Genomic DNA, 15,092 nt, shown 5'->3' with positions numbered 1-15,092 from the left:
TTTGTTTATTTGTTATTTATGTCTCTGGTTTTATTTGGAAAGGTTTTAAGAGGAAGATAATGAAAATCGAGCTCACCTGGGCTGAAAGCTCAAATTACATTTTGTCTGTCGTCCGTCTGTCTATCTGTCTGTAAATTTTTCCTATTTTCAACATCTTATCCACAACCATAGGGTCAATTTTAACCAAACTTGGCACAAGCATCCTTAGGCTTAGGCAAAGGGGATTCATAGTTGTGAAAATTAAGAACCAAGCCCTTTTCCAAGGGGAGATATTTAGGAATTATTGAAATTTGTTGAGAAATTTTCAAAAATCTTCTCAAGAATTATTTGGGCAGGAAAGCTGAAACTTACTTGGAAGCATCCTCAGGTTGTGTAAGTACAAGGTTGTGAAAATCATGATCCCCGGGGTTAGGGTGGGGCCACAATGGTGGGTCGAATTTTTACATAAGAATAAATAGAGTTTTTCTTTAAGAAACTTCTCAGAAACTAATCAGCCAGGAAAGCTTAAATTTGTGTGGAAGTATCCTCGGGTAGTGTAGATTCAAAGATGTGAAAATATTGATCCCTGGGGGTACGGTCGGTCCACAATTGGGGGGGGGGGGGTCAAATTTTTACATGGGAATATATACTAGAATAGTGAATCTTAAAAACCTTCTCAAAAACGGATTGGCCAGAAAAGCTGAAATTTGTGTGGAAGCATCCTCATGTAAGGTATATTCAAGTTTGTTCAAAATAACTTCTGGAGTTATGGTGGGGCCACAATTGGGGGGTGTTGAATTTTTACATGGAATATATAGAGTTAATCTTAAAAAAATTATTTAGGAAGTCAATTGGCAAAAAAAAGCTGAAACTTTCAGTAAAAATCGTCCCTACAAAATTTAAAAGGTACAGGGTGCAGTCGCCACGGCCACCTTTTCTACCGCCTTTTTGTAAAAAAAAATATCTTGTTGATAAGTCTTGACTTAAAACAGAAATGATATGAAAACCTGCAGAAAAAATAACCACTTGGGGAAAATACACTCAAATGCACTCAACAGTTACTGGTACATTAAAACAAGTTTCTTGGTGAAAGTTATAGGAGTCTTTTATTACAAAACTGTTGTCCTTACTACATTTTCTCTTAATTTGGCCCAATCAAAGCTCATACAAACCCCAAAACATAATACTATTTGGTTAAGGGTGTGCAGCACCCTTTGTACAAATATCTAGTTCGCAGGTCAAGGTCATAGAAAACGTTACTGGATCATATTTTCTCCGCCCTAATAGGCTCCTTCCTTCACTTACAGGCTCAGCTTTCCTTTGATCAAGTGTTTTCAGTGACCTTGAACGAAGTTTTTTGTGAGATAAGGTCATAGCAGTACTCTGCATAAAAGCCTTATTTGAACAATATTTTATATCATTTTTACAAATGTTTAGATCATATCTTACATTTAAAGTGTTCAGTTATGGATAAAGTGTATACAGTGACCTTGAACTGATCGAGCTAATAAAGAAAAGATTGAGGTCAAAATATACCTCCATTATATTTATGTGTTACAATTGAAGTTAAAATTAAAGGATTTCTAAACTTATCTATGTGAGAGAGATTGTTGAAGATAAGTTTAGAAATCTTTGATTCAAAAACTTTAAATGTAACAGGTTATCGATTTAAAATTAACAAGCTGCTATGATTGTGTCAATTTTCAGTAGTGTAAAGAATTATATCGGACTGTCCGTGTTGGTATCTCCGCACGTTATTATTAAGTTATTATCTCGGAACTCCAAGAATCGGTTTTCATTGGAATACCATGTACCATTATTTCACCAACTTAAATACAACTTGTTGAACTTTTGTTTCTTTTTGGTTTTTATTCAGCGTATACTTGAGCGAGCGTAACGAATTGAGCTTTTCCCCGAATTCACCATGATATGGATTTTAAGGACTTTTACATTATAATTTACAGTTTACAATACAAATCAAATACAATTACGCTCGTGAAAGTTGGGTAGTACATGTATTTTAGTAGAAAGCCGAGTGGCATCCTACCCGCTCCTGCGTTTTAGGATGTGTTCCCCCTGTGTTCGAAATGTTTTCTTCATCGTTGGTAAGTATGTAATAAATCCAGTGGTGCTCGAATAAAAGTTCACGAGATTTCGCCGAAATTTGTTCAGTTTCGAGCGGAAGTATGAGTGTTCGGATAAAATCCTCAAAATACGTGAGTACTGTTCGTTTTTAGCTCACCTGGATAATTTCCCAGATCCACTATGGCACAATTCTGGTGTGGAATACATATAAAGATACTAAGCGTTTCAGCTGTGAGTTGCCATCCATTACTAAATTTACAACATGATAAAACAGTCTGACAGTAATCATTTTAAAAACGAATTAGTTTGAATTACGGCATTTCATTAAGTCTCAAAAAGTAATGAAAGTATTCATTTAGGCCATACTTTTGATCACTTCAAAGTTAATAACACCCCTTATATACTGTCACTGCATGAACACGAAATTGTAGAAAAATTAGAAAACGTACAGAGATCAGAATTCATATCGATAAGCTTCAACATTCGTATTAATCTAAAAATATTACGACACATTTAGTTTATTTTCAATTTACAATATACATTTAATCTACAGCATTTTAAAAATGTTTCTTTAAAAGATTCTTGTATTTAATGGGTAACAATTAAATGGCAGCTTTTAAATACGAGACAGTAAAATAGTTGACCTTGCATATATGTTTGAAAAAGAATAAGAAATCGCTCTTTGAGAATTAGGAGGTGATAATTTTGCTTGAGGCATGGTCAAATCCAAGAAATCCCAAACGGCGTTATATTAAATTTCAGCAATTGTACGATTTGATACCGGTAATAGAATATTAATTATGCAAATCCTGTTTGCGCCCCAGCAATACGTCATTTGAATTTATTGGACTGTACATTACAAAATTGATTCGTAGTGTTATCAAAGACAAATTAAAGACACTAGAAAATGTAAAAATTCAGTGATATAAAATAAGCTTAATAAATAATGCATGAGTGTTATGAGAATGTATTGGGGCGAAGATGTAGTTTTTTATGAGAATAAAATAGATAAGAAGTTTCTTAAACTTTGTTATCAGACTGTTTTACAAAAAAGAAGTACATGTATACTGATTCTGTTGATTGGAAATATATTTACAAATGTATTATTAGATATTTCTGATAAACGTCTAACATAATTCAATTACAAAATATTGAATAATATTCTTTGTAATATAAGTAAATGAAATAAAGAAACCCATAGTCAATGTAAAATATGCCACAGGAATGAAAATACAAAACATCTAATTTTTGAATGTGATAATGTATTCGAAATATGGACTGCTTTAAATGTTTACCTTAAAATCAATATTATTAAGTGGAAACATGTACTTGTAAGTTTTTTTAATGAACAAAAAATCGTATCATTAAATAGACCCATTTGATTTGTACCAAACAGAATCGATAAATATAAGATGTAATGTCGGTTACATTCCTTATAAGAAACAAATTACAATATTTTGAACAGTGTAAAGGCATCTACTATTTTTATGTCTCAACTCATGCGTAGACTATACATAATTTAGATAATCTACTTCCATATACATGTACGTATATTTTATGTTTTGTTGATGTTATTTCTTTTTCTTATATTTGATATGAAATAATAATAAGATAATTTTTTAATCTTTTTTTTTACAACTAAAACATTTTATCCCAAGAATTATCTCTTAACTTCTTCTTTAAAATAATTTTAATCAAATACAATTTCAGTTATTCAATTATTCATCAAAAATTTAAAAATGAACATGCACGAAATTTTTTTTACAACGATTGATAAGCAAGTTCTACGCAACTTATATTAATATCTCGCTGGCATAGATGTTCGCACGATTGGGTCGTAACTTTGGGAGGAAGCTGGCGTGCCCGGAGAGAACCCACGTGGCGACCGCTATACCCTATCACATACAACCGCTGTCGAACACGAATCGAGAAGCGAGTGCATTGTCCACTACGCTACTTGAACACGTGCATAAATAAGCATAGTAATGCCATGCAATGCCAGCATTACACTAGATTTTGGAGAGTAATGCATTACGTTAACATTACTTGTAATGCTAAATTTGTGGCATTACACATTACTAGCATTACTTTGAAAATATGTAATGCATTGCAATGCATTACCATTATGTTCAACATTACCCCAAGCCTGTAGTCTTGGCAAACTATAGTTTCAAAATACAATTTCAGTTACATAGTTTTTCATCACAGTTTTAAACAGAGGTATTTTCTGATTACAAAGCTAACCGAGTCGAGACATCACCTTTATGAGGCTACCTTTATCATATTATATGTAAATCATTATTAATGATCTTGGATATTCATGGATACTGCAGTGTGGTTTGAAACAATGTTTTTAATCATATGTTAAAATTTGTTAGATAATCATATGTTAATTTCATACAGTATTGCAAGATACAATAATAATCAATACAGTAATATAAAATACAATATTGCATCCAATGATACTATACAATATTTTGTCAAATGAAATATCACATAAAACAATATAATACCGTATCATATTATGAAACAATATGATATTGTTCATAAGACATCGTTTCAAAATATGATGTATATTAAATATTAAACGGTATTGTATTGTGTTATAAATTACAGTAAAACTCAGTTATAGCGAAGTCCTAGGGACTAGTGGGTTTTCTTCGTTATATCTGTAATTCGTTATATCCGTATAACGAACTCGTAATTATGACTATAGCGAATTCATCATATACATGTTTTTTCCACCAGACTGCAGTTTTTGCTAATTGAGGCTTAGAATGAAAATACATAGATCGTCTAATGAAATATTGCGTTTCTCAATATGTTCGGCTATGGTTTCAAGTCTTTATCGTTTTTGAAATCTCGATGCCACAAGCTTTGCGTCGCGGGACAGGAAACGGACAACCGGAAATGAATTTTCAAAAAATGAAAAAAATTGCCTCGAGATATTAATATTTTCTATTATCCCTAAAAATTTAAGGGAAATCTATCCAGCCATCTCTGAGAAATTCTGCCGACAAAAAAAAGAGGGGGGGGGGGGGCCACAACAATCACTATAAGGAAGACCTTACTAATGCAAAGTAGTGGCAGCATTACACTAGATTTTGGAAAGTAAAGCATTACATAGCCATTACTTGTAATGTTAAATTTGTAGCATTACACATTACTAGTATTACTTTGAAAACACGTATTACTAATGCCTTACCATTATATCTAGCATTACCCTTAGCCTGTAGTCTTGGCAAATAGACAAAAACATTATGTCCTCCAATGTTTAGTGGAGTAAAAACAATTTATGAAATAAACTGAAGTAAAAAAGTTCATTCATTTTTATTTTGAATATAAAATTATAGCAAAACAATGCCAGAAACCAAAAAAATCAGAACCCACGTCTACTTTTTTTTCAATGTATGCAATTGCAATTACATGACAACTAACAAATAACCACATATCGGCTAAAATATATATACACGTCAAGAAATCCAGCTCATGACAACAACCTTCAAACTGTGGTCTCATGTAGTAAACACTCTCACATATTGAAAGTGCACATTTCCTTCAAGTAATTAAGTTTACCATCTTTCATCAAAGGGTGATCTATTAATTGTATCATCTATACCATTCCACACAATACAGTACTCCTTCCTAGAAATCTATGATAAACTTATGACAAAAATAAAAACTCAGCATTTTTACATTAGACCATTTTTTATATATGACCTTATACACGACTTCAAGAAGTCAGGGGGGATATTCTTCTGTAAACATGTTTCCTTCCGTTTGAAACTTTATTCTTGAAAGGCTTTTGACAATGATGTTCCCGAAAAATGTATAACTATTACAAAATTTACGGTAATTTTTTTGTAGATATTATTTTATAAATCTTAACAGAGGTGTGCATTTGCTTTGTGTCACGATCAATTGTTTTTGATCACACAATATAATATCATATTATATATAATATAGTATTTTAAATATGATATAATATCATATCACACAATACACAACAGAATTGTAACTTTGAAATCATATTGTATAATATAATATTGTATGATATTTTATCATATTTGACACATAATATAATATTGTATCATACAAAACATTGTTATATTCAGTAGTATATTCTCACTATATTACTCTATATAGACAAATAGTCAGTAATTGTAATATTAGCTCGTCCGAAAAATATTGACTGGTCAATATTTTGTTAATATTGACCGGCTAGGAATAATATCTAGAGAATATCCCTTCTTTTTCAATTAATCACTTCGGATTTGTTGATTCATAAACAATGACGTAAATAACTCTTCCCGACTCCAAAACAAGGTGATGTTATAATAGACAGCCAGTCAAGGCAAGTAAACAACGGATGCGCAATGCGACAGTTTGCCATCATAACGGATATATAAGGATTTGCCAATTACTGCGCAGTAAAATCAGGTAGAACATCTGCATGTCAATTCTTACGGGGGGGGGGGGGGGGGGGGGGGGGGGCGGGCGGAGTATCACCAGTGACCCTTTGATGCTGAGGATATTTGGAAATGAACTTTGCACAAAACTGAATTCGTGAATTCTTTGTCGAGCTGAAAAAATTACGGCGATCTGTTTTCAATTACTTTCTTAAATTTTGGTTTGTTTCTTCATATAACAAAACAAATGTTGACTGTGTTTTAGGGCAACATTGATTATATTAGCCCCCTTTGGACAAAAGTATTGCCCTCCGCTTCGCGTCGGGCAAAATTTCATCCCTCGGGAGCTAATACAATCAATGTTGCCCTCAACCCCAGTCAATATTTGTATAATATCATTTGATACAACATTATATCATATAATATGATACAATATCATGTGATGTAGTCATATTCTATATAAAAAAATATTATACTATACAATAGCATATCATGATACATCTTATATCTTAAAATATAATATATTACAATTTCATGTGATATAATAATATATATTATTTAAACCAATACCACATTATACAATATCATATCATATATTATATTATACAACACTGTATCAAATGATAAATCATTATATAGTACAATATCATATTATACAATATTTTTTCATATATATTACTATACAGAACAATATTATGATACAATATCATATCATAATGACCAATTAAATTGATACAATATCATATTGTATCATATTAATTTTTACAAATGTATAATATGTGATATAATAACTGTATCATATAAAACAAAAGTGCATCATATCATACAATACTATATCCTAAGAAATAAGAATCTTTTTTTATCATTAAACAACAAACACATCTGTGAAGCAGGTCTGAATGAGGATAATGGAGATCAGACTTTGCATCTGAAGCTACCTCTGCGATTCATTTATATTATACTTAAATCAACTATTCAATCTATTATCTATAGAACATGTGACCTGTTCCAAAACACTAAAACTCATCCAACATCTGAAACCTATGCTCAGATTCAGCATCCAAGCCTGCCATGTGCATCAGCATCACTAATAAGATGCATCATCCATTCAAGTTTGGGGAAGTTAGGACTAGTAATAATTAAAATATACCGGGTAATTATTAGAGGGCACCTGCTCCAAAAACTTTAACCAGCTCCAAAAACCTTAACCTCCTCAAGCATCCAAAACCTATGGCTCAGATTCAGCATTCAAGCCTGTCTATTGCATCAGTATCATAAGACGCATAATCTATGCATGTTTGGTGAAGTTATGACCAGTAGTGACTTAGAAAGAAATTGTTATCAAAGGGCACCTGCACTAAAAACTTTAGGCTAACCTGCTCCAAAAACCTTAACCTCCTCCAGCATCTGAAATTTATGGCCAAGATTCAGCATCCAAGTCTTTCAAGTCGATAAATAAGTCCAGATGCATCATCCATGCAAGTTTGGTGAAGATAGGATGAGTAATAACTAAGATATAGGACCTGCAACAAAAACTTCAACCAGGTCCGGACGCCAACGCCAGGGGTATAGCATAAGCTCCCCCGACTTTGTCTCGGTGAGCTAAAAATGGCCTAATGTAAAAATGCTGAGTCTTTCCGATTAATCACTGAGCATAAATGAATGCCACAAAGCTAAAAAAGATTTTCTTTGCATGTGGTAATTCTGCTATAAAATGTTTCCTTTCTCTCAAGGGAAATCAATAATATCTACATGTATTGTATAGACTAATAACTTCTGTGAAACAGCAATTAAATACAAGTGGCAAATCCAAGGCCTGCAGTTTGGTAACACATAAAAATCCTAATTAGGTGTGCTTTGCTTTGTGGAGGGTTTACTACATAGATTAAGATACTTGTATACAAAATGTAATTTAATACCTGCATAAACCCTACTAAAAATATCTGCGCATCATGCATAAAATACCTGAAAATAATGACCAATCTATTATCACTCGGTTCATACTAATACAGAAACTGACTATATAATACACTATCAAAAATATTGAGATGTCAATTAATCAAAAGATACAGAGTATCATATAAAGCATATGAGATTCAAAAAAATATAAAGAAAAGTTTAGTATGACACTGTCTTTTCTGCCAATAAAAAAAAAGTTCCGCAATATAAGACAATGCATATACATGTAATAAGAAAAAAATATTTCATCAAAAAACAAGTCAAACATTGGAGTCGTTACCAGCCTGTTTGTTTTTCTGTTGTAGTGCCCGTTTCCTCTGATTAGCATAAATCCGCAGAAACAAAGCAAGGAAGACGACGAAAATTCCCATAATTCCTATTAGCGTCACAGGATGACCATAAATTACACAAGACAACAAAATGGCAAGACCTTGTCTAATAGTCATGATAATTGTGAAAGTGACAGGTCCAAACTGAGCAATAGTATAAAAAATGAAGAGCTGGCCCCCAGCTGAACATAAACTAAGAACTATTGCGTGAAATATAAAATCTGGGTGTTTGCTCATAAAAGCTAAAGATTCAAAAAATCCTCCTTGTTCTATTAAAGATACACCAGTTAATAGACATGAAAACAGATTGACGCCCGTCATCATTTGTATAGATGATACCCTATAGCGTTTGAAAAGTTCCCCCTGCCAGTTGGATGTAAAGCTGTCAAAGACCATGTAACCAATCAGCAAGAACACGCCAGACACTGTGGTCACACTTCCCTTGTGTCGAGTTACATCTCCACTGGTGAGTAAAAACAAACTCACCCCAACCGAGATCAGCACAGCAGTAATGTACTCATGGTATTCATACTTCTTGTTGGATACAACCTTACCCATAAGCATCACTGGAATAACTTTGGATGCCTTGGCCATAACTTGTGTAGGAAAGCTGACAAACTTTAGTGCCTCATACTGACACCAGCTGCTCATGATGTTGGAAAATGAACTGAATGAGTATTTATAAAGTGGTGTTGTATGTGTTGGTTGAGATTTTAAGGATAACACCACTGAGCCAATGATGAAAGCTAATATTCTGTTAATGAAGACTAAAAACTGGGAGTTTTTGAAGAACTCTCCAGCTGTGTTTTCTGTTCGTCCATATTCTGATGTCATTATTTTCTCCTGAAGCACCCCCCATGTTAAGTAGGAGCCTTGCAGTCCAACCACACAGAACAGCAAAGTCAGACCCCTTCTCAAAGTGGAGTCTTCAGCATCTGCTCTCTTTCCAGGGTTGTCCTCATGTGTGAGAGGCAAAGACTGCTCCTTCCCAAATGCAAAGTTTCTTAAAAGATCTGCCAGAAAACCATGCCCTGTAAATGAACGAGTCGTATCATACTTTTAACTAAGACTCTTACAATATCATTGAAGTTCAAGTCATAAAGGTAAGCCTGATTCATTGTTTTAACTAAACCATGGAGTATTTTTATAACTATTTTTTAAATGCCCTAAGATTCAATTTAGTTAAACTTTTCACTGTTGTATAATTAAATTATTTCAGGGATCTAGTACATCAACCAACGATTGGTTGGTATGAAACTCTATAATCAAACACACCTCCTGTTTCATTGAATTTAATCTTCCTCAAATAATTTATGATAATTGCGCCAGGTACAAACACAGTGGCATAACCCAGCAGATTAATTCCCAAGCGGACAATCCAGAAGTCAACAAGATTGTTGCCAGTTTCTGTAGTGGACTCAGTTCCTAGTACGCATGGAATAATGAAGTTAACCACCACCAAACCGGCACTCCATAGCCCTGCCATTACAGCAGTCCTACAATGGAAACAAGACAAAGTTGGAGGAGTCATATCCATTCATTCAAAATATGCATGTATTTACTGTATACATTTGTACGCTCAAATTCATACCCCTCGTTGAGAAATCATATACATAAATCAGACAAAAAACTGTGAATGAGAGCCCAGATAACACTAAGCAGGCACGTAGTATCGTTTTTGAAAGTGGGAGGGGGGGGGGCAGACTTATCCAAAAAATCTTGAAAAGCAAAAAAAAAAGGGGGGGGGGGGGGGGATTTTGCATTTGGAATATACAAGGGCCAGGAATTACAGGCAGTAAGATGGTAAGATGGGTCTGCTTCACACTTTTGTGCACAAAGTGGACCCCAAAGCAATCCCGAGTAAACCCAAAGTAAACCCTAAGTGGACCTAAAATAAACCCCGAGTTGATGCAAATTTCCAGTAAACCCAAAGTACTGGTAAACCCAGAGTGAACACACAGAGTAAACCCCGATCAGAAGTATACCCCTGAAAGCAGATGCTACATGTGCATTTGGAATATACAAGGGCCAGGAATTACAGGCAGTAAGATGGTAAGATGGGTCTGCTTCACACTTTTGTGCACAAAGTGCATCCAAAAAGCAATCACGAGTAACTAAGTGGACCTAAAATAAACCCCGAGTTGATGCAAATTTTCAAAACGCAGACCCAGAATAAACCCCTAAAGTAAACCTGTTTAAACAATATTTATTTAGTAAATTGCATCATACATATTATAATGATAGTACATAGAACATTGAGAAACAAGCCAAAAGGCTTATGTTAATCTCGCTCTCGAAACCTGGGATTTAGTTCCAGTCTGTTCTGGTGTTCTGTTGGGTCTGATCAGTACTACACTTCGTCCATTGGATTCAAAGAAATAGAAACAAGAGGTCCATGGGCCACAATGCTCACCTGAGGAACAATAGGTATGATAAAATCAGCTTAATGGGGTCATAATACAAATTATCTGGACAATGTACAATGATACATGTAGATCTTGTATAAATATAGTCCATTTTTTCCCCTGGATAATCATTAGTCCCTTTTCTAACAGGATGATTTTTTAGTTATATCACATGTTGAGTATTGCAGTTCTCAAAAAGATCCTTAACAACTGTTTATACATGGGATATAAACCTACATCAAACTCTGAACCTTCTTGTGAGGCAAAAGAATTGTCCTGGGGCCAAAGTCTTAACAATTATAAAGAATCATTTGGCTGATTAGTTTCTGAGAAGAAGATTTTTAAAGATTAACTCTACATATTCCTATGTAAAACTTTGACCCCCCCCCCCATTGTGGCCCCACCCTACTTCTGGCGGTGTCATTATTTTCACAACTTTGAATCTACACTACCTGAGGATGCTTCCACACAAGTTTCAGCTTTCCTGGCTGATTAGTTTTTGAAAAGAGAGAAGAAGATATTTAAAGATTTACCCTATATATTCCTATGTAAAACTTTGACCCCCCCCCCCCATTGAGGCCCCACCCTACCCTCGGGGGTCATGATTTTCACAACTTTGAATCTACACTACCTGAGGATGCTTCCACGCAAGTTTCAGCTTTCCTGGCTGGTTAGTGTTTGAGAAGAAGATTTTTAAGGATTTACTTTATATATTCCTATGTAAAACTTGATCCCCCACGAGGGTGCTTCCATTTTAATTTGAGCTTTCCTGGCCTGATAGGTTTTGAGAATAAGATTTTTTAAGATTTTCTCTATATATTCCTATGTAAAACTTGATCCCCAAATTGTGGCCCCACCCTACCCCGGGGAACTATGATTTGAACAAACTTGAATCTACACTATCTGAGGATGCTTCCACTCAAATTTGAGCTTTCCTGGCCTAATAGTTTTTGAGAAGATTTATAAAGATTTTCTCTATATATTCCTATGTAAAAATTTGATTCCCCATTGTGGCCCCACCCTACCCCCCGGGGTCATGATTTTCACAACTTTGAATATACACTACCTGAGGATGCACCTCAACTTTGAATCTACACACCGTCTGTCTCTGTTTCTCTCACTCTCTCTAAAATTGTTTGATTTTAGTTTATACTAAATAACACGACTACAATAAGTTGACAATGATGCATTGTATGTGTAATTCTTGCTGTGCTTGCCATAACGGTAGCACCGTAAAACACATTAAAAAATCATCATTGAAGTTAAAGTATAAAAGTATCATATACATTGACAAAAATAAAAGAAATTATAATCAGTTTTTATATCAAATTTTAGACAATATTAAAACCATCCAGATCGCTTGAATGTTAAAAGAATAAATATTCATTTTCTGTAATACTCATGATAGAGTTATCTCCCCATAACAAAACATGAAAGTCGATAATGTGTAAATTTTTATTCTAAAGAAAACATTGAATAAATCATTTCACAGAATATCATACTTTGCACAAGAAAAAAAGAAATGATATGCATCTTCTACTTTTCCACATGAACATAAAGGACTATCAATAATTTTGCATCTATATAAATCTTTTTTCAATTTACAATTACAGTGTATGTCAAAGTCTAGTGTGAAATTCCAGTAACGTATGTCTTCATAAGAAAAATATGATTGAGGCTGAGATAAAGAATAAAGAAAACTTTTCTTAAAAGATTTTACTTTTGGCAAGTTTCTAATTTCTATTAAAGATATACCATTCCACAAATCTATGGCTTTTGGAACAATAGATGATTTATGATTTTATGATATGATTGTACATGTACCTAGTTTTAGCTTTTCTTTTTTTCTATCAAGTGTCATGATTCCCACCAGTTTCTTGATATAAAGAGTCTTGCGATGCTATTGAAGTCAACCCTGTAACTATTTTTGCTGCTGCTTGCTGTCATTTTCAAGCATGTCCGAATAGAACATTTCCATGAAATTATGCTGAAGTGTATCCTATGTACATGCATGCAATCTCAAAAAAAAAAAAAAATAATAAAATAAAATGAAGGAAACAGGAATGCCAAAAAAAAAAACCCCAAACACCCCCCTCCCCAATTTCTGTTTTATTATTGTTTTATTATGCAAGTACTTTTAATTAGTCTTAATAAAAATAATTTATATATCACACTGACTGTAATTATGACCTATAGGCCTTTAAACTTAACTATTTCTATTAATTATCTTCGTGTTTATTCATAAATTACAAAACACAAAATTAAAAGCAATAAAAGAGTTACATATATTATAGCTCTCTATAAAGTTGTATTTTATTTTGTTTTTAATTTGCATAATTTACATATTCTTATAATATGATATTAAGACATTGGTGCAAACACGTCATAATCCTTTAAATGGCAGAAAAATTAATACTCGTATTCCGACATTTAACAAAAAGACTGCTTTAATTCATATATTTCCGAATCATAAGCGTCTTGAACTTGTATAGGTAGGTACCAATTTTACCTGCGATGACTTGTTTTCATCCTCTGTATTTATTATTATCACGCGAGCTTCCACGTCGAAAAAAGGAGTCTTTTTTCTACTCCATATGGTGACATTCATATTCAGAGTATACATGTGGTCAACCTGTTACATTTATGTTTGGCACGGGCGTAATCAATCATTAAATTTATATTTACCTGACAATATCCCAGTGGACGGCATACGTGTAACTCGCGTCAAGATGCTCGCACAGAACACTGTAAACTAAGTCCTTGTATTACGGGACTGTGTAATGACCTGATGTGTGTAATGTCCTGATTGACCTGATGAGATACATCTTGTAAAACTAATAATTTAATGTTTTCTCAATAACACTTTCTTTTGTAATCCATCATTTTTTGATATTTTTTACATTATAGGCCTAGACTTATTATTTTGTCAATATTTTTATTAAAAAGGGGTTTATGAGACATTTATTGATTTTCACAGTGTATATGATGAACAAATATATATTCCATTTCGTATTTATTTTTCACATACATGTAAGATGTGTTCATTAGTTCCTATTTGGCTGTATTCAAATTTCAAAATACGGATTTAGTAAATATTTACTGTTTTGTATGGAGTTTATTAATTTTCCTGTGTAATGACCTGATATAGATTGGCCTTAATACAACCTGGTATAGTGTCAAGATTTATACTAGCTTGCCAATCTCTACAAAAAAAAACCCATCAAAACACCCCTGTTTGTATCATTTAAGTACACGCGACCATATAATGAAGGGGGGGGGGGGGGGTCAGGGTTTGAATTTAATTGTTTAGTTCTTATCCAAACAAAGGAGATCTCCATGTTGTGTATATCTTCTGTTCGTTTAGTACCACCTATGGGGGATATTTTATTAATTATGTAATTTGTCGAATATATGAACTTGTGACATGTGAACAGAACAAAGTTTGTAAATTGTGTACTTGTACCATTGCTGAAATACCGTGCGAAGAATATTTTGATTAATGGATTTTTAGGAACACATTTAAGTACTATAGTTATACATGTACATGTGAGAAGCTATGCGGATCAGAAACCATTGATTTGGGAAGATGGTATTTATAGGATGAGACTATTAATTATGGAACATTAAAACATACATTCTCAGATGCAATTGATTGATATTAATAATGCACAGTATTACCGAAACCAACAGGTAGTAAATCGATGACTGTGTTCTCGCCATGGTTGGATCAGTTTGAAATATAATCATTATTTGTATTATATATATGTAATTAATCAGTTACTAAAGTATACTTAATGAAAAATGTAGTAATGAGGGGTAAAAGAAAAAATAATAAGACAGGATGTATAACGTCATTTTATATTCAGTGATCTAAACTGATAAGTAATAGACGAGCCATCCTCTAAATGTTTATTGTACAAGTATCT

General features: G+C 33.3%; 1 protein-coding gene across 2 annotated transcripts; it reads right to left on the bottom strand.

Annotated features, from left to right (window-relative positions):
• Positions 1 to 7,677: 7,677 nt before the first annotated feature.
• On the bottom strand, positions 7,678 to 13,961 carry LOC105322528 (adenosine 3'-phospho 5'-phosphosulfate transporter 1). Of its 2 annotated transcripts, none has more exons than XM_011421293.4 (3): positions 13,852 to 13,961; positions 10,037 to 10,257; positions 7,678 to 9,792 (listed from the first exon to the last, which is right to left on the bottom strand). In XM_011421293.4, exons 2-3 carry the CDS (start codon positions 10,245 to 10,247, stop codon positions 8,693 to 8,695), a joined length of 1,311 nt encoding a protein of 436 aa, XP_011419595.1. In that variant the 5' UTR covers positions 10,248 to 10,257; positions 13,852 to 13,961; the 3' UTR covers positions 7,678 to 8,692. The 2 variants fall into 2 exon arrangements, with proteins under 2 accessions (XP_011419595.1, XP_034325002.1); XM_034469111.2 differs by lacking the exon at positions 13,852 to 13,961 and adding an exon at positions 13,676 to 13,819.
• Between the last annotated feature and the right edge of the window lie 1,131 nt (positions 13,962 to 15,092).

The sequence above is a fragment of the Magallana gigas genome, chromosome 6 (assembly GCF_963853765.1).
Source record: "Magallana gigas chromosome 6, xbMagGiga1.1, whole genome shotgun sequence".
Classification (NCBI taxonomy): domain Eukaryota; kingdom Metazoa; phylum Mollusca; class Bivalvia; order Ostreida; family Ostreidae; genus Magallana; species Magallana gigas.
The sequence above is the reverse complement of the archived record's forward strand: the minus strand, read 5'-3'. Positions and strand labels throughout refer to the sequence as shown.

Bases quoted from the DNA above. Each gene is read 5' to 3' on its own strand.
- LOC105322528 (XM_034469111.2), bottom strand. From the start codon at position 13,695: ATGAAAACAAGTCATCGCAG. The intron at 10,258-13,675 runs GTAAAATTGGTA...TTTCCATTGTAG, and splicing joins ATGAAAACAAGTCATCGCAG to GACTGCTGTAATGGCAGGGC. The intron at 9,793-10,036 runs GTGTGTTTGATT...GTTCATTTACAG, and splicing joins TAAATTCAATGAAACAGGAG to GGCATGGTTTTCTGGCAGAT.